We start from the raw sequence: 23,452 nt of genomic DNA, 5'->3' as shown, positions 1-23,452 counted from the left end.
ACAATCAATTAAAAAACTGCAGAGATGGAGAAGCAGCCAGAAAATACTAAAGAGGAAACATGCTTCTACCAAACAGACCAATCACAGCAGGTGGTGTTGACGTAGCTATGGCATCAACTTGACGCACAAGCCTAAACCGCCCATTACTGCTTTCATTTGGGTAAAAACATGTGGTGGTGATTTTGGACTTGGGTATATACACTTGGTTGGTGCCACCCTTTGTTTTTACTGGAGAAATCAGTCAGGCTTTCCATTGGTTAGTGGGTTTTTTTTTTTCAGCTGTCGAAATAAAATCCTGTATTTGTTACCACATCCCGACTCTGTCCCCTCTCAAGTGTTGGTTGTGGTGTTGCTGCCCCTGGCAACCTGGAGATCCCATCAACTAACGGGCAGCGACCGATGGCGTTTCACAAGGACGAGGACTGATAACGCTGCTAAACTTCCGCCAGTCACTGAGAACTGAAGAAGCTACTTGGGACGAGTGGCGAAAAGTCTTTAACAACCCAAACAGGTTCAGTTGGCGTTGTTGTCAATACACCACGTCCTAAACGACGGAGAATCTTCACAGAAACAGAAAAGAGAAATTAACAATCATCACTGTTCTTTGTATAAATATAGGATTTAATGGAGTAAGAGGTCAGTACCACCAGGAATACAACATGTACTATAATACATTTGAACAATCTAAGTTGTAAGAAGTAATTTTTACTGCATCATTGCATCATTTTAGATGGTGACTGCATTAATTATAGTTTTCTCTCTCTCTCTGCAGTTCCTGTGAATTTAAGGAAACCGTTGCAGGCTTTGTTTTTTTCATATGGTTTGTCTGTTTATCTTTGATTAAACCTTCCCCCTGAAATGCATAATCGGTTGCATCAAGGATATTTAATGGCATCAGACTAACACTGCAGAAAACCACGTGAAACAAACAACTAAACAAATTGTTCCCTCTTTTGCTGACATTCAACTTTACCGGCGGACCCGAGCTGTCAGGATCCTGTGATTAAAGTTCCTGTACTGTTCTGCTGTTCTTGCCGAGCTTACTCGTGCACAACGCTCCACCAATGGGGGGGGGGGGGGGGGAGGGGGTTCGTGTTGTAAAACCGATTCCTCGAAACCTGTTTTTTCCCTCCCCCCCTTGCTGAGTGCCTTCACCTCTATTTGCAGTTGGCAGGGAGATAATCATTTGTTGTGGATTGTTTTGCTGTCGCAGGCTTTTCAAGCGGCGCGACGTATCGGGGGGCCTGCGGAGATCTGAAGTGCCACAAGAGACGATCCAAAACGGCAAGAGTCTGTCGAGTCTCTTTCACGTTTTAAAGTGAAGTAGCAAGAAGAACACAAGAAGATATTAATTATAGGTTTAAACACCTGAGAGACGACTGTGTTTAAGAAGCTTTCGTTTCATTTCTGCTGAATTACTCATTTATAAACAGATCAGCTGTGACATGACAGGTGAACACTGATTATCTGGTAATCGTGACACTCGTCAGTGCGTGGGATATATTAGACTGCAAGTAAGATACATGTTCTGCTGGGAGACGTAGGGTCCTGCCGTTCATGTGGATGTAACTTTGACACGATCCACCTACACAAATATTGTTGAGCAGGATAACGTGCCCCCGCTACAAAACAAAAAATAGTTTGAGGAGCGCAGCAATGAGTTCAAGGTGTTGACTTGGCCTCCAAATTCCCCAGATCTCAATTCAATTGACCCTCTGTTGGCCCTCTGATTGCTGACCATCAACCAGAGTACTCCCACACAGTCTCAACTTCCTATGTTGCTGTTGCTAGGTTGGACAAACAATAGCAACGCAGGGGGTCCATTAGGGCCTAGAGGTAACATGGAGACAAGACAGGTAACGTTAGTAGCAAAGATGCTAATGTTGGCAGACACTACTGGCTATTGTTTGTCTCACCTAGCAACAGCAACAAGACTTGACAGAAGGCAGCAGTCCTCTGGTTGGTGGTCCGCAGACCAATCAGAAGGACAACAGCATCTGTGGGACGTGCATTGACTTCTTTCAGCAGGAATGGTTTGAGGATCACAGTAATGAGCTCAAGGTGTTGACTTGGCCTCCAAATGCCCAAGATCTCAATTCAGTTGGCCCTCTGATTGCTGACCATCAACCAGAGGGCCAACAGAGGCTCAACTGAATTGAGATCTGGGGAATTTGGAGGCCAAGTCAACACCTTGAACTCAAGTCGGGACTAGACAGAAGGCAGGAGTCCTCTGGTTGGTGGTCCACAGGCCAGTCAGAAGGACAACAGCATCTGTGGGACGTGCATCGACTTGGCCTCCAGATTACCCAGCTGTCAATCCAATCCAACATCTGTGCGATGTTCTGGACAAACAAGTCCACCCCACAACGTTCAGGACTTAAAGGATCTACTGCTAACACGATCTGGTGTCAGATACCACAGCTACCACCTTCAGAGGTCTAGAGGGGTCAATGTCTCGATGGGTCAGGGGATGATTTGGGGACAAAAGATGGAACTACACAATATCAGGCAGACGTTCATAATGTTGTGGCTGATTAGTGGAGTTTCCACTTACATTGCAGCAAGTAATGACTGTTTCATCAATAAAATGTGAAAAAAGCTCCAAAGTCTGAGATCCTGTTTTGTCCAAAAGTCAAATATATTCAGTTTTTATTGAAATAAAAAGTTAAATGCTCAGATTGTTGGAGCTGCAGTCGGAGAATAATTCAGTTTTTCTCTTCAATCTGTGGACACAAAGGTCAATAAATCAATTAACTGAGTGATTGTTTCAGCTCCAGCTGTAATAAAACCACCCTTAGATGTCTTTCCCATTTGACCTTCGTGCACAGAGCGAGCTGAGACAGTTTTTCTCCGCGCTCCGCTTGACGTCAGCGTAACGGCCGAGGGACGCGAGGGTCCGTCGCCCGTGGAGAGCAGCTGGCTTCAAGACTCCGAAGCAGCCTCCAATCGGCTCCCCCGAGGAGCGCCGGGGTCAGAGGGAGGCCTCGGCCAAACATCCAGCCTTTTCCACCACGGCTGGGGGAGACGGGAGCTCACAGGATGGACTTCGCCAGCGCCACCGTGTGGTCGACGCCACAAGCTACATCCAGCACTTGACCAGGCACGGTCACCTGACGGGAAATCACACAGAGCAGCAGGAGTTGAAAATCAGGACGACTGTTCTTGTCGCTCTTTGGTTGAGAGAAACTAGACATAAGTACACTTTCTTTACTTTCAACAGCGACTCAGAGACTTCCCACTGTGCAGCGCTGAGATGCAGTGTGAGCTCTGCACCTTCAAATCCTGTTAAAGTGTCTCGAGGGGAAGTAGTTGAAAATCTCTGCAGGTGGCAATTTTATAAACTAAACCATATATTATTTTACCAAATACCAACATTTATGAGGAGCTAACATCAGCGCAAGAAGCAACAAGTTTGTGCATTCGGATCTGTAGAGAGAACACTTCACCAGCTGCATGCCGTACTCTGCGTTTGCATGACTAATATTGAGTCGGTGTTGTCTTACTCTCCATGGGAAGAACTGGTCGTCCGTCTTCCCGATGCCCAAACAACCTCTCACATTCTTCCCCCAAACGAAGAGCTCGCCGCGATCTGCAACGCAAACATCAAACATCAGCACAATGTGAGACCGAGCGCCCGCTGAGCAGCAGCCGCAGCCTGAAACCAGAAGGATGTGGTAATGATAATAACCTGAATTTATAACATTTATCCAAAGTAGGGCTGCTAAAAGCCTCGTTGCCTCATAAATTGCTGTTTTTCAGCTATGTTGAGTCGGTACACATGAGAATAAACAATGCAAGATATAAAATACCACAAAAAAAATTGTGAGAATCTAAAATATCCTCTTAACTTTGGGCTCAGGTTGAGTTTAGATTTCGCCCTTCATGTCAGGTTTTCTATTAAAACCAAACATTTAATCTTTTAAATGTATAAAGCCCCAAAGAATTCACACTTCAAATATAAACATGACTCTCTGCAGGAAGGCAAACAAGCAGATCTCTTCCTTTCATTTTTTATGTTCCAAATTACTCTCTAGTTTCTGGTGCCACATTTCAGGTTGAAATAAAAACTTCCTATTTAGCATCACATTCAACATCATCAAACAATAAAAAATTATCAAAACTGACGCTGCAGACTCATTATCTTTCTTTATTTTCCGCACCAACAGTTCAGACGGAGCCCAGGAGTTCTGGCAGCTTCACTTCTTTGAATTATTAGATTTTATTAATTAGAGTTCACACACTTCCCTCTGCAGCGACAGGAGGCTCTGATCAACTTTTACACAAATGCAGTTGTTTACTCTTTAAAACCGAATGTGTCGCCGGCATAGACTGTATATAAATATGGACAATGCGTCCCCACTTCATTGCATCGTCCAAACTGATGCTAGTTTCCCCTAGACACAAGCGACGCCATCTTGAAAGCTACTCTCATGGTCCGACGAGACCGGTCGTCATCGTGATGTCACATCCTGTTTCTATAGCGTGAAATAACTAGCTAAAATTAGCAGAAAAATGGACACTTTAACATGCATCAGCATTATATTAACTAAAATGACAGAAACCAGTCTTGAAAAAAAATTATTTGACTTGTATTTTGGTGTTTTAGTTTGGCCCAAGTCCCGCCCTCTAACATGGAGGGGCTGGAGCTTATAGACTATACTGCAGCCAGACACCAGGGGGAGCTCTACTTGCTTTGGCTTCACTTTAAAGGAGCAGTTCCACCGCCCATGTTTATACACTCAATGGTCGCCAGCGGCACATTTGCACAAGCGCACTTTGGATTACCGTAATTACGTCATGGTTTGTGCTATCGGAAAAATTCCAACAGTTTCTGAAAGCTACCGAAATGGTGTCCTTTTGTGGCCTAGGCGTTAAAGGGTTAAAGATAAGTGCACACCAAACTGACATCAAACAACTACCAGCAACAAAGACCAAAGGTTTGTACCATACAAAGGAGAAACACAAACAGAAAGAGCTGAGATGTTAGGAAGCTAGGAAGAGCTACAAACCACAGTAGAAAGCTGGTTCGTCAACAGTTTATTAATTCTAGATGATCAAAATTATCTCTCCCACTAACGCTTTCCGCAAACCGGCAAGTTTTGATGGCTGGTGTCAAAGTTTGAGTCCAACTAATAAAAACTGGCGCTAAAAGGATCCACAATTGTACCGTATCTTTACCACTTCAGACTGGATCAAGAGTTTTATGTCTCCATTTATGATCCTAGCTGAAAAGAAAAGTGCTGAAGTATCTCATGGTACGATTTGACATGGAGATCTGACCCGATGCAGCCCGAAGCCTTAAAGAGCTTTTCCTGTAGACAATGAGACTTTTACCTGTCACTGCAGCAAAATAGTTGAGGCCACAGCGGATCCTGGAAACAGCCGCTGTGGGGTGGAACTCGGAGCGTCCAAACAGGGAGGGGGGGATCATCTCCGGGGTCGAGGACTCTGACAGATTGGGGCCTTTTCCGAGGATGCCATAGCCCCATACAAAGACCTCTCCTTTATCTGGAAAGATTCAGACACATGTAGATAATAATAATGATATTAAAAGCTGGAATACACCGATCAGATGTCACCACTGACAGGAGAAGTAAATAACATGGACCATCTTGTGACAGTTCAATGTTCTGCTGGGAAACTTCTGGGCCTGGCATTCATTGGTGTGGATGTTACTTAGACATGTAGCATCCAACTAGACCAGACCAGGCATCCCCACCCCATAGCAATGACACTCCTTGATGGCAGCAGCCATCCCCAGCAGGATGCAGCCACAAAAACACTTTAGGAACAACTCAGAAAAACATGAAGGTGTTGACCTGGCCTCCAAATTCACTAGATCCCAAACTGATCAAGTATCTGTGGGATGATCCACAGAGGCCCCTCCCCTTCAACCCATAGGACCCAACCTTGGCTGCTCAAAAGTGAAGATTAGCTGCTTTTCTTTGTCAAATAAAATACGAAATAAGACTTACTGCCCAACTGATGTCTATAACAACATGGCAACACAAATTATTATGCATTTAACTTTACAGTCTACAACCTAGCTACATGTTAACAAAGGCTTAAAAGACAAATTAAAGTGAGGCTGATGTGAATGCAGGTGTTTGGTCATAAACATACGTATTGGACAAATTAGGATGAACTGATGATGATATTTATCTCCGTCCTAGAAAACCTGATGAAAGTTGACCTCAAACAATTCTGTCTGTCTGTCTAAAAAGCGTTTAAAAAAGGGAAACTGGACTTCCGGTCGCGCAGCTACAAGATGGCAGCCTAGTTTTTCGTGCCCTCCGACCGACACAGAAAACTGCCCTAAATAAGTTGAAAATATCCACAATAACGAGTTAAAGAAAATATGACAGATAATAGGGCTAATAAGGGAACACATAGGAAGACCAGAAGCTCCGTAGCGGTAGGAGACGGGGATGAATGGCCCCCGCTAACTCAGCCTAGCCGAAGTAGCTCCCCAATGCTACACGAGGAAAAGGAAGCAGAAGACGCAACCCTGCACTCCATTCTAAGCGAGATAAAGGACTTCAGACGTGATAACAATCAACAACTCGCGGAGATTAAGCAGGAATTACACAGCACCAACAACAGACTAGAGGAGGCTGAGGGTAGGATCGAAGAAACCGAGACAGCGCTGCAGGCCATGGCTACGCTAATGAAAAAGCTAATGAAACGCCAGGTGAGCATGGAGGCTAAGCTAACGGACCAGGAGGGGAGAGCTCGTCGGGACAATCTCCGGATTCACGGTATACCTGAGAAGGAGGAGGGTGACAACATGTGTGCCTTTCTGGAGAAACTACTAAGTGACACACTGGATATCCACGGAATCAGGATCGAACGGGCTCACCGGACCCAAGCACCTGCGCCGAATGATCCGCAGGCGAGACCCCGGTCCATAATCGCAAAGTTCACGAGTTACAGAATCAAGGAAGAAGTTATCCGCAAAGCTTGGCAGAAAAAAACGGTGTATTACAAGAACACACGCATTTTTGTGGATCACGACTACCCAGCTGCAGTGCTTAAGAGACGTTATGAGTACACTGAAGCGAAAAAGATCCTGAGGGAGAGAAAGATTAAATTTCAAACCCCCTACCCAGCCAAGCTACGGGTCCACTATGACGACGGTACAGAAACATATCAGAATGCAGCGGACGCCACAGCGGACATGGCGAAACGAGGACTCCCCGTCACCGTCATCACGGCCCCGATCGACACAGACCACCGGGAGCTGCAACTCCTATCCTCATGGCAGGCGGCAGGAGATCCAAGGGGAACATCAGGCGAGGACGCAGGAGCACAACAACAGGAGAAACCCTCTCACAGATCTTACAAAGAGAGGCTACAGCAGTTTAAACATGCACATTCAACAAAGTGAATCCAAAAGGTGACCTATAGGCTATTCGCATGACCCCAGATAAATAATTAATATACATTCAGCCTCGTGTAGCAGACTATTTTATTTTGATTTCAGTAAGAGTTTACCAAGAATTAAGATATCTAACACATAATTTAAGAGGGGGAGAGATGGAGGGAGGAGAGAGAGAAGGGGGTAGAAGGAGACGGAAAGAGATCTGTCAGTTTTAAGTGAAGGGGGACACTTTACTTTGATTTTAGAGACCCAACCTGGAAAAGGTTGTAGGGGTCCAACATGTTTTGAGTTTCACAACTGTTTCCCCCCCATTGCCTCCTCCTCCCTTTTTATTTTATTTCTCTATCATTATTTCTTTTGTATCTCCCTCTCCCTCTCACTTCGTTATTTTGACTGGATCCTGGATGTTAAAGGACTCAATCTGGATCTGAGACATTTAAAAAAAAAAAAAAAGACTAATATATAACACAATTGGGGCCTGTCTTTTCTAAGTTCAGTTAAGTATTTTGATTTTGAACCCTGAAGGATTAATCCTCAAGTAAGTCTCAGACACTAAACCGAGAACCTGTGAAATGGGGTCACGAGTGAAGCCTCTCAGGGAAAAAAAAAACAACAAAAAACAAACACCTATGGTAACTAATCAAGGTCTTCTATAGCTATCCATACAACACTGTCGGGACACGGAAACGCAAAGGACATGTCAACACATGGACCCATCTTCCAGGACCCCTCTCTCCGGGAGGAGAGGACTTTCCTGCAAAGAGTGCTTAAACATCAGAAGCACCCGAAAGGCTCGACTTGATCGAGCCTCACCGATGGAGGTAACAAACACCAAAGTAAATAAAAAAGACTCACTAAGATGTAAGTTTTTTTTACAACTGTATATAGTTCTGTCCATTGAGTTCACAAATGTTTTTGGGATGTCTAAGGTTTTAAAAAACACAGCACAACACAGGGAGAAAGACAACACAAATAACCTGCAAAATAAATGACAGACAACCAGAATATTAAGATTATTTCATATAACATAAATGGAATCCTGAATCCAGTGAAAAGAAGTAAGATTCTGAGTAAATTGAGAAAAGAAAAAGCACACATAGCATTGTTACAGGAAACGCATCTGAACGCAACTGAGCACGAGAAACTGGGGAGGTTGGGCTTTTCAAAAGTATTCTACTCATCATATAAATCAGGTAATAGAAGAGGTGTAGCCACCCTAATATCTCAAAGACTCCCCTTTGAGAAGACTCTGGAGATTAAAGATAAAGAAGGGAGATACTCACTGATCTCAGGGAAAATAGAGGGCACCGAAGTTTCGATACTGAACGTTTATATCCCCCCGGGCAGTGGGATAGCAATCTATAGAAAAATATTTGATTTAATGTCCGAAGCAACAGGCATTCTCATCTGCGGAGGGGATTGGAACATTCGAATTAACCCAAGACTAGACTCTTCCAAACTGTTCTCACAAACCTCAATCCATAAAAAAATTAAGATTCTCATGTCAGAACTTGGGGTGATTGACCTATGGCGAGATGTTCACCCATCAGAACGAGACTACACTCACTATTCTAACCCACATGACGTGTACTCGAGGCTTGATTATTTTTTTATTTATAAGAGGGACCGCCATAGAGTACAGCAATGTGAACATGGAAATATTGACTTATCGGATCACGCCCCTGTTCTGTTAACAATTCAAATAAACAACAGCCCCAGAAATACACTCTGGAAATTAAACTCCAGTATCCTTAATGACCAACAACTCAAAACACAAATAAAAAGAGAAATAGAACAGTTTCTACAAGAAAACAACAATAATGAAGTTACTTCAGAAATAGTATGGGATACACTTAAAGCTGTCTTCAGGGGGAAAATAATATCGTATTGTGCAAAAAGAAAGAAAGAAAGACAAGAAACTCTAGCAAAATTAACTGGAGAACTGGAAGAGCTTGAAACGAAACACAAAAATGACTCGAATCAGATTATTGAATTACAACTAAAAGAAGTCAGGAAGGCGATAAATACCTGGTACACCCAAGAAACGCAAAAAAAAATGTTCTTCACAAAACAAAAATACTACGAGACGGGCCCAAAATTCGCAAAGCTGTTAGCAAGAAAATTACAAAAACAGAAAGCAGACAGCACTATTCACAAAATCAGAAATCCAGTTACAAAGGACCCGGTATATAAAAGAGAAGAAATACAATCAGCCTTTCAAAAATATTACAAAGATTTATATTCCCAACCACAATTAGAGGAAGAACAAAATATTAAAACATTCTTAAACTCTATTAACCTACCCACCTTAAACGAGCAACAAAATGATGAATTAACGGCGGAAATAACAGAAGAAGAATTGGACAAAGCCATATCAAGGCTAAAAACCAACAAGTCACCTGGACCAGACGGATTCTCATCCGACTGGTACAAAGCCTTCAGGACCGAACTAAAACCATTCCTCCTTCATATATTCAATAAAGCTTTAAAAGAAGGAAAAATCCCACCAACATGGAAGGAGGCCACTATATCAGTCATACCCAAAGAAGGAAAAGATAAATTAAAATGCGAGTCGTTCAGACCAATATCAATTCTCAATATCGACTACAAACTATACACATCGATTCTCTCAAGACGAATTCAAAAAGTTCTCCCCCAGCTCATTCATACAGATCAGACCGGATTTGTTCCACAGAGACAAACACACGATAATATAAGACGATCACTACATATACTAAGCCATATTCAAGAACAAAAATTACAGGCCCTACTGATCAGTCTGGACGCAGAGAAGGCCTTCGACTCAGTGAGCTGGGGGTTCCTATACCTGGTCCTTGAGAAATTCGGGTTCCACAAAAATTTTATTAACGCAATTAATTCATTATATAACAACCCTACTGCCAGAGTTAAAATAAACGGACATCTATCAAAGATCATTAATTTAGAAAGAGGTACAAGACAAGGGTGTGGGATGTCACCTCTTCTTTTTGCTCTCTTCATAGAGCCACTAGCCCAATGGATCAGGCAGACAGACAACATCAAAGGAATTAATATAAATAATGACATACATAAGGTGGCGCTGTACGCAGATGACATCTTGGTATATCTGACTGACCCAACTAAATCTCTCCCTGAATTATTTAAATTACTAGAACAGTATGGTAAATACGCAGGATACAAGTTAAATATCCAAAAGACGCAAATTCTAAAACTTAACTACAACCCACCAACAGAACTTAAAAAGAAATTCCATATGAAATGGGACCAGGAAGCAATAAAATATCTCGGAATTCTACTACCAAAAGATATAACCACAACTAAAAAAATAAACTACGACCCACTTATAAGCAAACTAAAAACAGATATTGCAAGATGGAACTCAAATCCATTTATGAGTTTAACGCAAAGAATAGAATCAATTAAAATGAACATACTTCCTAGGATTTTGTACCTGTTTCAGGCTCTCCCAGTCGAAATAAATTCCCAACAATTCAATGAGTGGGACAAAATTCTCTCAAGATTCATCTGGCAAGGGAAAAAACCGAGAGTAAGATTTAAAACGTTGCAACTCCCCAAAAAAGAGGGCGGAATGGCAGTCCCACACTTAAGAAATTACTTTTATTCAACTCAAATTAAGCCATTACTAAATTTATGTAATCTGGAGTATAACGCAAGATGGAAGGATATAGAAAAGACCTTAATTAAGGATTCCCCAATCCAAGCAGTGTTAGGTAATAAGGAAATAAAACAAACAATAAGTAAACTAAAAAACCCATGGCTGAAGTTCCAACTTAAAATCTGGAACACAATCAAAACAGACTACAAATTACTGGATAAATTATGGCTCATCAGATGGATTGCATATGATCCTGACTTCAAACCAAACCAACTAGATCTCAGATTCAAAACCTGGACAAGCAAAGGGATTTCAACATTCTACTCACTTACAAAAAAAGGAACACTAAAAGACTTCCAAACGCTAAAAAGAGAATTCTCCTTAGAACAGCAAGACTTTTACAGATTCTTGCAACTTCGTAATTATTTTGATAAATGCAATAAAACGCTCCTCGTAGACCTTGAAGATGCGATATTAAAAGAATTCTTAAGGTCATACTCAAATGAACCAATTAAAGGCGCCATCTCAAGGTTGTACAAAGGTCTCCTAACAAAAAAACCACACACAACAGAATATATCAAAAATAGATGGGAAAAAGAGGGACAGCTTGACATAACCAAAGAAGAATGGCTTAACTACTGTGAAATTCTGTGGAGATGCACAAGTGCACATACATGGAGGGAATTCGCGTGGAAGTGCCTGATGAGATTCTTCACTACTCCCAAGAAAAAATCTCATTATACAGGGGAAGAACCTAAATGCTGGAGAGGATGTGGAGATCAAGATGCAAATCATTGGCATGTGTTCTGGAAATGCCCAAGGTTGCAGAATTTCTGGTTGGGGGTCCATAAAACAATGGAGGAGATATTTCATATAAGGATACCCATCCAATTTGAAATCTTTATCTTAGGAAAATCAGACTTTATTACTAGAAACACTAACAGATATCTTTTCATAATTATGGTTACTGTTGCTAAGAAAAACATCACTAGACACTGGCTACACCCCGAACCTCCCACAGTGAGTGAATGGATGGACACAATTGACGACATATATCAAATGGAAAAAATAACACACGCACTAAATTTACAGATGGACAGATTTAATGAAATATGGTCTAAGTGGATCTCCTTTGTTGAAAAAAGACGACCTAATCGAAAGAACAGAACAGATTGAGCCATAATTCCAACAACAAAACATTGGGGTATTCCCATATCTGAACACACAGAAAGAATGTAGCCCTATCACTGGTAGTCTAATCTCCCATATATGTTGATATTCTCTAATTAACTTGTATTTTCTTTTTTTTTTCTCTCTGTTTTTCCTAATGCACATCCCAGTTCATATGTTTCATTTGTTCTACTGAAGTTAATTAACACCCATCCCTACCTCCCGTTGGAAGGTGGGAAGGGAAGGGGAAAAAAAAAAAAAAAAAAAAAAAAAAGTGTTTAAGGTTGTACCTTTGCACTCTCATTATTTATTTATTTTCTTTCATTGCCGATACTGTGTAATACCCCAACTAAATTTAGTACTGTTTGGGGGGTAAAGAAAGTAAATAAACTAAATAAAGTGAAAGTAAAATTGGAAAATAAAAAAGTACTACAGAGTTACGAATACAGTATCAGACAGGTGGTTACTAAATGTCAACTATTTGGATTTTGTTTTTGTCACTTTATTTGTTTATTTATTTAATTTTTTCTATGCTCTATTTTGGAAAGTGAGAAATTGTTCTGACATTACTCAGTTGACTGACTGTTAAACTCTGTTTCATTTCGTGTGACACTTACTCCCTATAACAAAGGTATTGGATGTTATAAGAGTGTACTGTACCTTGCTTTGAATAAAAACTATAAATAAAAAAAAAAAAAAAAAAAGGGAAACTGGACTTGTAGAGCTTTTTGAGAAGACGTTTCGTCCAAGTGGCTTCCTCAGTTCTAGGGAACTGGTGGGAAGTTTGAGGTTTAAATTGGAAACTCTGTGGGTAACCCATCAGAAACTTGCTTGTTTCTGTTAACAACCAGAAACTGGTGCAGCTCATTCCCTTTAACGGTTAGATACTTACCTCTCATTGAGGGGGGACTGTTTGTCTCCGTCCTCTTGCCCTATTAATGCCTGCACCAGTTTCTGATGGGTTACCCACAGAGTTTCCAATTTAAACCTCAAACTTCCCACTAGTCCCTTAGAACTAAAGAAGCTACTCGGATGAAACGTCTTCTCAAAAAACTCTACAAAGTCCAGTTTCCTTTTTTTTTTTAACCCCTTTTGGATATACCATGACCTGGATGACTGAGAACCTTCACAGATGTTCTGTCTCTCTCACAGAGATGGAGGCAACTTGCAGATCACAGGAACTTGGATGAGTGGTGAAGCTCAAACAAGTCCAGCTGCTTTTGCTTTAGATCCTCAGAGAGTTTATTATTACACTCACTCTCAACGAGACAGTGTGCCGTGGCTGTTTAGGACAAATTAAATATCTGAATATGGTATATGTGGCAGAATATGGTCCCAAATGTCCCTCACAATATTTTGTAACACCTATATTGGTGCTGTAGCACATAAATATTGTGTTGTTAAGACAGTTGTTAAATCTCTTTAACTAAATGGGTCTAAAATGGGTCAGTGTGAGTTTTTTGAACATGCTATCTCTGTAAAAAGCTCTTTAAAAAGGCTGCAGAGACTGTTTTTATAAATTATCCTTCCTGTTGACTCATCTGAAAGCGGCACTGACGGAAAGCAAACAGCCCACCATCCAGTCTGGATGAGTAAAAGCTCCAATTTCGTCTCTCACACTGATGTTTGCCTAAAAAAAACAGTTGCTCAGAGTCCTGTCCCAACGACAGAAAGGAAGCCAGACACCCACAACAGTGATGCATGACGCCACCTAGAGGCCAAATGTGTTGTGACTCAAACTGAAGACATTAGCAACTGAAGCTTCAAACTCTTGCGTCTTTACTCTTGAAGTAATCATCATGAGCTGTTCAAACACATTTAGATTTATTTTGAACTGACCGTTGAGAATCGCCACCTGCGTGCCTCCACACGCTGCCTGGACAACCTTCCCACAGCCTTTAAGAGGAAGACGGCGAGGAGAGTTAATCTGAGGGAAAAGACACAACACAAGCTCACAAGTAAGTCAAGACTGCACTGGTAACACAAAAGAAAACAGCTGCAGATGTTACACAGACAAACACAATTATTCATCTAGTGTAGACAAGATTTGGCTTTTGTGCCTGATGCCTTTACTTGTTCTCTGGTATCAACAACTTTTATTATGCACTAATTAAACTAAATAAATGTTGTCCTAAAAATAGTAAAAGTCTGGGACTTAAACATTTTACACAAAGTAAAAATAAAACAGCAACATCAGCAAGTTGTGCAAAATTAAATGAAAACTAATTAAATTAAATATTTTTTTTAATTTATTTAAATTATTTAACTTTTTATATTCTTAATAACATAATTTGTTCATGTGAATCCAAATTAAATTAAATTAAATTAAATATTATTGTTTTTTGACATTTGTAACTTTTTGTTAAAAAAATGAATTATTTAATTTTTTATATTCTTAATAACATTATTTATTCATGTGAATCGAATTCAAAGTATTTTACAAACTAATTAAATTAGGTTAAATTAAATTAAGTTAAATTAAATTAAACTAAATTAAATTAAATTAAATTAAATTAAATTAAGTATTATCATTTTTTGACTTTTCTACCTTTTTGTGTTTAAAATTTAAATTATTTAACTTTTTATATTCTTAATAACATCATTTGTTCATGTGACTCCAACTCAAGGTATTATACAAACTAATTAAATTAAATTAAAAATAAATTATTATTCATTCTTAAAAATTATACTGACCACGACTCTTTTTACAAAAGCAATAAACAGGGAAAACTTCCAAAGGGATGAATATAATATAATATAATATAGTCTGCTGCCAACTGTGTAATAAAGAAGGCATTACATTCATCTGGAGTGTGTGGAAGTACTGTATATATTGTTTAAAAAAAAAAAAAAATAAGTAAAGGACAAGCATCTCAAATATGTACTTAAACCTCTGCGGTAAGATAAAATATATTCATCTTGTGACCGTTTCAGTTTCAGACCCGTTAAACTTCATGTCAAATCTGTCCTCTCTTTCTTTGTGATATTGTTAAGACCCAGTTCTAGTATCTGAGTCGACTAAATGTGTTATATGTTCATCTAATCATCTGAATCCTGCAGAATTTGAAGCACCACGCTGTTAAATTATCTCTTTCTTCTTCTGTTACGTAGATGTGAATGAATCCTGCTCATACACTGAACAGAAGACCTTAAACAGCCATATGTGGAGATTATAAACTACTAATGTAAAACACCAATCAAATAGGAGACAAGAAATGACTTACAAGTTTGAACAAATAAAGGCTCATTTAAGATACTGCAGGACAAGTTTTAGGACAAGAAAACCAAAACGTGTTTGCGTGAGGCCCAATTAATTCTCTCTGGCCCGGAAAGTTCAAACATGTATTGACAAGTGGCTGCTGTGAACCGAGCAGCGTTAGAAAAGCTCTCTGACAGCGGGAGACGGTTGAGTGACGGGTGGAAACACAACCCGCCAGAAACACCATCAGTTCTCCTCACCTGCGTGGTCTCGGTGACGGCGGCCAGCTGCCGGTACTCAGAGTTGCCCCATCCGTACAGCTGTCCGTCCCTGCAAACAGCCAGACTGCAGTCTCCGTACGTGTTGATGTGCTGCACCTCCACCCCGGCCAGATCTCCTCCGACTTCCACCGGACCGGAAGTGATGTTGTGGTGCCCCAAACCTGCAGCGAGAGACAGTATAGCAATCAAACCACAAAACCTAACAACAAAGAACAACCAGCAACAAAGCTCAACTGTCACGTCCCATCACATTCCTCCGACCATCATCAAAAAACATGGTGCTAGGCGCCGGGTCAGGTTGGCCCACAGTGCGGGACAGGACATTCAGACTGTTTTTGTCCTGTTCTATTACTTCCCTGTCTCTCAGATGCAGTTTAAGACTTGCTGTAGTTATTTTAGTGCGTTTAACCTGGTGTTAAACGTCAACTGCAGCAGAAACTGCGGCCGAAAAACACATTTTTCTTTGGAGTTTTGAGGTTAAAGGGGCGATGAGCGCGACCGAGGAAGTGCACTGACCCGTCTGTCCATCAGCGCCCCATCCACAGGCGAACACTTTCCCCGTCTCGGTGAGGAAAAGACTGTGATCCTGCCCACATGCCACCTGGGAAGCAAAAAAAGAGTCAATTAAGTCCGGTTTCAGTGGTGTTAAAATAAAACTGGATGTAAACACAAATATTCTACGCTAATTATTAGTGTCAAATGATTCTCGGTGGTAATATTCTGCATATAAGCTTTAAAGCATTTACTGAATGGACCTGTGATTAGTGCAGCAACACAACCAAACGATGTTTTAACACGTGCACTGCGCAGGCGTCGAGTGAAACTAAGCGTCTGAAGATGCAGGAGGAGGAAACGAGACGGCTATGAACCGTCATCGCTGTGCTCGGTCTGCACTCACCTGGACGACCTTGCTGCTGAAGCCTTCTATCTTGTGAATGGTGTGGCTGCCGCTGTTGGAAAATGTGAAAGAGAAATAACAATCCATCACTGGCGGACGGCAGCGAGCTCACGGCAGAGGCGGTGGCAGTGGCGTCCCCCCCGGGAGCCTCCCTTTGACTCTTAGATACTATATCTGAACCGTGAAGAATAGCTGAGCAAGTGGAAGACACTGGGAGATGAATGATCCTCTTTGATGGGTGTGATAAGGCGACTTCCTAAATGCTCACTGTATACACCGGTCAGCCATAACATTATAACCACCTGCCAGCAAAAACAACCCTGACCTGTCAAAACGTGGACTCCACTCGACCTCTGATGGTCTGCTTGCCAAGACGTTATGTCCAACTCATCTCACAGATGCTCGACTGCACTGAGATCTGAGGAGATTTGGATACCAAGTCAACGTTGTGAACTCGTCGTTACGTTCCTCAAACTGTTCCTGAACCATTTTAACTTAGTGTGAAAGAGGACACCGCCATCAGGGGGTTTCCAGGTGGGGAACACGCAGGGTCTGCAACGCTCAGTTTTCCTTCTTCTAACATCAACTTTAAAGACAAAATGTTCACTTGCTGCCTAATATATAAAAGTGAAACTATGGAACTGAGTAGGCCTGTCTGAATAAATACGTTTTAAGCTGGGATTTGAAGGTGGTGACAAAGTCTGGGTTTTTTATGTGTCCCAGGAGGGCGTTTGAATCCCATGGTGGTCAAACGAGCAGGTGGGAGGGTGAGTTGGATGGATGAGGATGACCTAAGCATGCAAGCAGTTACGTTTACCAGTGGAGTTGCTGCAGGACAGGTGTTATGTGACTCATGGAGGGGGAAGTTGCAGTTTATGAATGGATTTGTCCGGTAAACCAAATAAGAGGGAGTTACAGAAGTAGTCCAGACGGGACGTGACCAGGCTATGGACCAGAGTTGCAGTACTGTCGGCTGAGAGGGATGGACGGAGACAGGAGATGTTGCTCAGGTGGAAACAGGCTGAACGTTACGTGAATTGTTAATATGATATTGGAATGAGAGCGTGGTGACACTTACAGTTACCATGATAAGGAGGGAATAACTTCACTTGTCAGGGGTCATATTGTTATGGCTGACTGGTGTGTGTACTGACAGCAATAATAATTTGCTATTTTATTTAGTTATTAAAATAATTGTGACTGTTTTCTAAAAAAAACAAAAGCGTGAGTGTCCTCTGGTGGACAAACTGTGTAATGGCATCTATTTCTAATATATTTATAAGTGCATTTCAACACATGTAGGAAACCTGTGGTATTATGGAAGCTCTACTTAGTCTCACTTTGCTCTAAATAATATGCACTGAGTCTTTAAAGGTGATACAGATCAAGTTATACACAACTTTTCAGTGTAGTGAGGAATTATTTCAGAGAATAAACAGACAAATTACCCAAAAATAACATACAAGTTGTAAAAACCCCATCATTTCTCCTTTAAACTGGACCATCCTATAACCTAAAAAGATCTGAAACAGTTGCACGAAGCATGAGAACATACCTGTAGACTTCATCTTCAACTACACGTCTTCCACATTGGCCGTAAGCGTTGTTGCCCATGCTGAAAACTGTGAGAGAGCAGAGAGGAGAAGCAGCTGAATTAATGGGAGCTTCCTTCTTGAGGGCAAAAAGATGAGGGCAACAAAAGGGGCAAGAAATCTTCCCACGAATTAGGATTTCACTGGCGTATAATGGTTCTTGTTAGAACATCTGTATGCTGATTAATAGACGGCACCAGAAGACCTTAATGGGCTTTTTGGATGAGCTCTAAACAGCTGCTTGATGATCATTCATTTTTTAACGAGCGGTGGGTGGATGATGTAAGAGGACATACGGATGCGACAGGTGGCTGCAAACGACACGACGGCAGGTGTTTAGTCTGAGGGTCTCTCTGCACAAGGGGGTCGAGCAGGCGTGCTCCACAGATTGTCGTCTCTTACCTCCTTCGTTGTCGGTGAGGACCAGGGAGTGAGCCCGGCCACATGCGACCTGGACCACTCTGGTCTGCAGAGGCTTGACGAGAGGTAGGGCCACCGGGGACGGCTCCAAGACGTAGTCATAGCTCTTATCTACACAGACAGAGAGCAAGAATAAGTAAAGACGTCTAGAATAACTGCCTGATCTGATGACATGTAAAGATCTTGTATTGATGATGGGAGAGTGCGACCACTGCACAAAGCCTTCTCCAGCACATCCCAAAGATTCTCAATGGGGTTAAGGTCTGGACTCTGTGGTGGCCAATCCATGTGTGAAAATGATGTCTCATGCTCCCTGAACCACTCTTTCACAATCTGAGCCCCATGAATCCTGGCATTGTCATCTTGGAATATGATCCATTGATGGAATAACCTGGTCATTCAGTATATTCAGGTAGTCAGCTGACCTCATTCTTTGGACACATAATGTTGCTGAACCTAGACCTGAGCAACTGCAGCAACCCCAGATCATAGCACTGCCCCCACAGGCTTGTACAGTAGACACTAGGCATGATGGGTGCATCACTTCATCTGCCTCTCTTCTTACCCTGATGGTTCTCCACTATCCTTCCAGGTTTTAATAATGCGTTGGACAGTTCTTAACCCAGTTTTAGTAGTTCCTTCAATCTCCTTAGATGTTTTCTCTGCTTGATGCATGCCAATGATTTGACCCTTCTCAAACAGACTAACATCTTTTCCACGACCACAGGATGTGTCTTTAGACATGGTTGTTTATTTGGCCAGGCAGTGTATATTCTATTGCTGTGAACCCACAATATTCTAGTGAGGTAGCTCCCATCCACAGGATGACTTATCCTCTCCTTTAGGTCAAATGTAAAACTTGTATCGCCTGAATAGGGACTTGAACCCTAGACCCTCAGATTAAAAGTCTGATGCTCTACCGACTGAGCTACCCAGGCTCTGAAGCTGGTAGTCCACGGGTCACACTCGTTGCCAGATGAAAGATAATCACCAATGATTTGACCCTTCTCAAACAGACTAACATCTTTTCCACAACCACAGGATGTGTCTTTAGACATGGTTGTTTAAGAAATGAGAAGCTACTCATTGCATCAGTTGGGCTTAAATACACTATATTACCAAAAGTATTCGCTCACCTGCCTTTACTCATTCTATGAACTGAAGTGCCATCCCATTCCTAACTCATAGAATTCAATATGATGTCGGTCCACCTTTTGCAGCTATTACAGCTTCAACTCTTCTGGGAAGACTGTCCACAAGGTTGAGGAGAGTGTTTATAGGAATTTTTGACCATTCTTCCAAAAGCGCATTGGTGAGGTCACACACTGATGTTGGTCGAGAAGGCCTGGCTCTCAGTCTCCGCTCTAATTCATCCCAAAGGTGTTCTATCGGGTTCAGGTCAGGACTCTGTGCAGGCCAGTCAAGTTCATCCACACCAGACTCTGTCATCCACGTCTTTATGGACCTTGCTTTGTGCACTGGTGCACAGTCATGTTGGAAGAGGAAGGGGCCCGCTCCAAACTGTTCCCACAAGGTTGGGAGCATGGAATTGTCCAAAATGTTTTGGTATCCTGAAGCATTCAATGTTCCTTTCACTGGAACTAAGGGGCCAAGCCCAGCTCCTGAAAAACAACCCCATACCATAATTCCTCCTCCACCAAATTTCACAGTTGGCACAATGCAATCTGAAATGTACCGTTCTCCTGGCAACCTCCAAACCCAGACTCGTCCATCAGATTGCCAGATGGTAAAGCGTGATTCATCACTCCAGAGAACGCGTCTCCACTGCTCTAGAGGCCAGTGGCGGCGTGCTTTACACCATTGCATCCGACGCCTTGCATTGCACTTGGTGATGTGTGGCTTGGCTGCAGCTGCTCGGCCATGGAAACCCATTCCATGAAGCTCTCTGCGTACTGTACTTGGGCTAATCTGAAGGTCACATGAAGTTTGTAGCTCTGTAGCAATTGACTGTGCAGAAAGTCGGCGACCTCTTTGCACTATGCGCTTCAGCATCCGCTGACCCCTCTCCGTCACTTTACGTGGCCTACCACTTCGTGGCTGAGTTGCTGTTTTTCCCAAACGCTTCCATTTTGTTATAATAGAGCTGACAGTTGACTGTGGAATATTTAGGAGCGAGGAAATTTCACGACTGGATTTGTTGCACAAGTGGCATCCTATGACAGTTCCACGCTGGAATTCACTGAGCTCCTGAGAGCGGCCCATTCTTTCACAAATGTCTTGTTTCACAGTCTGCATGCCTGAGTGCTTGAATTTATACACCTGGGGCCAGGCCAAGTGATTAGAACACCTGATTCTGATCATTTGAATGGGTGAGCGAATACTTTTGGTAATATAGTGTAACTTGTTGCCAGCTGAAAGATAATCACCCATGCAGTAATTATCCAATAGGAGGCTCCTACCTGTTTGATTAGTTAAATCCAGGTGGAGACTTTTAAATGACAACTTTTGAAATAATCTGAGAAGAGTGGAGGTCAGGATTTATATTATTTATACTAGTCTCTTACGTCGGCTGTGTTGTGTCTGCTGGAAGCCGAGCTGAGAGTCCTTGTTGAGGCCCATGCCCCACAGCTTGGACGCGTCTTTGGTGGAGGACGCGATGAGAGTGAAGCCGTAACCACAGGCGGCGGATGAGATCTGAGGCAGAAGAGCAGCAGACGGTGAATTCAAAATAAAACCGTGTTAATTTTTCACTTCGACAGTCTGCTGCGCTCGAATGGATTCATGACATTTAAGACGAAGATTTGTTTTTCAACCTTAAACTGCATCAAATTTTTTTTTTTTTAAATTATCCTCAACAATTAAGTCCTGCACAGGAAGGTTGTCCAGCCATGCCTGAGGTAAATTCAATTCAGACGGTAATAATATTAGAGGGGAAGATGGGTGATAAAACACTGGCCCTTTTCCAGACGGCACTGGAAAAACGCCCAGCAGCACATTCATAATAATTGTTTTCTGTCATCTTCACGTCTTCATTTAGTTCATAATTAAAAGGTAAAGGGAGCTGTATTAATTGGTAAAACAAACCATGTGGAACCCAGACACAATTAACGTCTCTATCTAACTGATTAAAATCAACGTTTGAATCATCATCTGCATTTCCTTGAGATTTAAATCTTTCCCAAATGAGACACGAGGTTTATAATTTGTGGGCACCTAATCTGTTTATTTATTTGTTTATTTTTGAATAAATCACGTTACAGAAACCTAAAAATGAACTGTATTCGGTTTCACAGGTCGTAGGTGTAATTCTACCTGCGCCTCGGTCTCCAGGCGGTAAGGAGTGAGCTGGTATTTGCGGGGCTTCTTCCTGCCGCTCTCCGGCACCACGAAGCTGGGGATGCCCAGTGCGCCGGTGAAGCTGAAGCCCCACACGAACACCTTGTGGGTCGGCTTTCTGTGCTCGCCGACGTACTGAAAGACTGGAATGCTGCTGCTGCTGCTGCTCTTGTCCTGGGGCCGGGACGTCCCGCTGAGCGATGCGTAACCACAGACTTGAAGGCCTGTGATCATGTGTCGAGTGCTCAGACGCACGCATGGAAAAGCCATCCTGGAGAAAAAGATTTAAAAAAGAGAAATAGATGAAATGAACTGTAGGTAGTAGTGGTGATCAAACAGACTCATCATCCTTTTATGGAAGCAGATATAAGTCCTATTAACTGTACGGACACTATTATAGTCTGTCCACATAGATACCTTTTGCTCTATTGTTTAATTGTTTAATGCTTTAAAATGCTGCTATTTTTATTTCCTCATCTATTTTTTATAAGCCGTTTTAAAGCAGTTTCAATCAGGAGACCTCATTTTATTCTTAAATTCTAAATAATTAAAAATAATCATCACTACTACTAACATTTATTCAAAAATAAAATAGTATTTTTATTTTGTTCTCTGAGATGCAGACATTTAAATTAGTGCGAAACAAAGAGCAGAAATCGAGAAATGTAAACCAAAAAGACAAAATATTTAAGAAATACACGCTGTTTGTCTGGTTTCTATGTAAAAAAGATATTATTGAGTCTACGCCAAACTTCATTCATTAAATCAATCAGAATTATGATATTTTAAATTTGCAAAACAAAACATGCGATTCTAAAGGACTTTGAAGACATTTACAAATGGTAATGGTCAGACGGTAAATTCGGCATGCTTTTGATCTCCAAGAGTTTTTATTAAATCTAATTAATGTCCTTTAATAACGGCTTAGCTAACGAAACGCCGATAACGGCTGAATGATATGTGGAGACCATTTTAGAAGACATTATCCTAAAATTAAGTGATGGGTAGTCTTTTAGATGAATGCCGAATTAAAGAACGTCTCGCAGCCGTCTATATAAATTAAAAAATGATGTTATAATCAAAATGTGAATATGACAAGGTTGAGTGTACAGTTAAACTGACAGTAATGTGAACGGAGTTTCTCCTCGTGTTTTTAGCCACACGCGGATGCTGTACTTACCTTATCTTCCCGATGAACATACGTTTTACAGCGAGTTTCCCGCACTGAATAGCTAACTAATACTGTATAGAAACCGGTGTGAACAAACTGAAGTCATATTAATATATTTCAATGTCATTATTTCACGTTTATTTACCCTGTCAAACTGACCCCGGAAGTGATAACACAAACTTCCGGTATACGTCTGAACGTCATAAGAGAGCCGGTTAAAAGCAGCAGTCCTGCAAATAAAATAAAATGTATATTCATATTACAGGCTATTTATATTAACATTGTCTACTTCAGCATTAATTATTGTTTCTATTTTTATTTTTATTATTTTAAAAGGATGCTTTGATAATCTTATATTTAAAATATTTCCTTTTATTCAGAGTGAATGCGGTGAACAGAGGACGTGGGAAGAAGTCAAAATAATCAC

General features: G+C 41.5%; 2 protein-coding genes across 2 annotated transcripts; one reads left to right on the top strand and one right to left on the bottom strand.

Annotated features, from left to right (window-relative positions):
• Positions 1–517: 517 nt before the first annotated feature.
• rcc1l (RCC1 like) lies at positions 518–23,179 on the bottom strand. Its single transcript, XM_084564238.1, has 12 exons — positions 23,035–23,179; positions 21,831–22,125; positions 21,083–21,212; positions 18,540–18,668; positions 18,101–18,167; positions 16,546–16,597; positions 16,164–16,248; positions 15,627–15,808; positions 14,007–14,094; positions 5,335–5,508; positions 3,504–3,589; positions 518–3,110 (listed from the first exon to the last, which is right to left on the bottom strand). Exons 1-12 carry the CDS (start codon positions 23,052–23,054, stop codon positions 3,033–3,035), a joined length of 1,386 nt encoding a protein of 461 aa, XP_084420364.1. The 5' UTR covers positions 23,055–23,179; the 3' UTR covers positions 518–3,032.
• Positions 5,994–12,852, top strand: LOC311502114 (uncharacterized protein). Its single transcript, XM_084564240.1, has 2 exons — positions 5,994–7,396; positions 8,038–12,852. Exon 1 carries the CDS (start codon positions 6,359–6,361, stop codon positions 7,385–7,387), a length of 1,029 nt encoding a protein of 342 aa, XP_084420366.1. The 5' UTR covers positions 5,994–6,358; the 3' UTR covers positions 7,388–7,396; positions 8,038–12,852.
• Positions 23,180–23,452: the final 273 nt, after the last annotated feature.

The sequence above is a fragment of the Chelon labrosus genome, assembly GCF_963514085.1.
Source record: "Chelon labrosus genome assembly, chromosome: 17".
Classification (NCBI taxonomy): domain Eukaryota; kingdom Metazoa; phylum Chordata; class Actinopteri; order Mugiliformes; family Mugilidae; genus Chelon; species Chelon labrosus.
The sequence above is the reverse complement of the archived record's forward strand: the minus strand, read 5'-3'. Positions and strand labels throughout refer to the sequence as shown.

Coding starts and splice junctions, on each gene's coding strand:
- LOC311502114 (XM_084564240.1), top strand. CDS start 6,359: ATGACAGATAATAGGGCTAATAAGGGAACACATAGGAAGACCAGAAGC.
- rcc1l (XM_084564238.1), bottom strand. CDS start 23,054: ATGTTCATCGGGAAGATAAG. Junction 22,126..23,034: donor ATGTTCATCGGGAAGATAAG/GTAAGTACAGCA, acceptor CTTTTTCTCCAG/GATGGCTTTTCCATGCGTGC. Junction 18,669..21,082: donor GCAGACACAACACAGCCGAC/GTAAGAGACTAG, acceptor CTGTCTGTGTAG/ATAAGAGCTATGACTACGTC.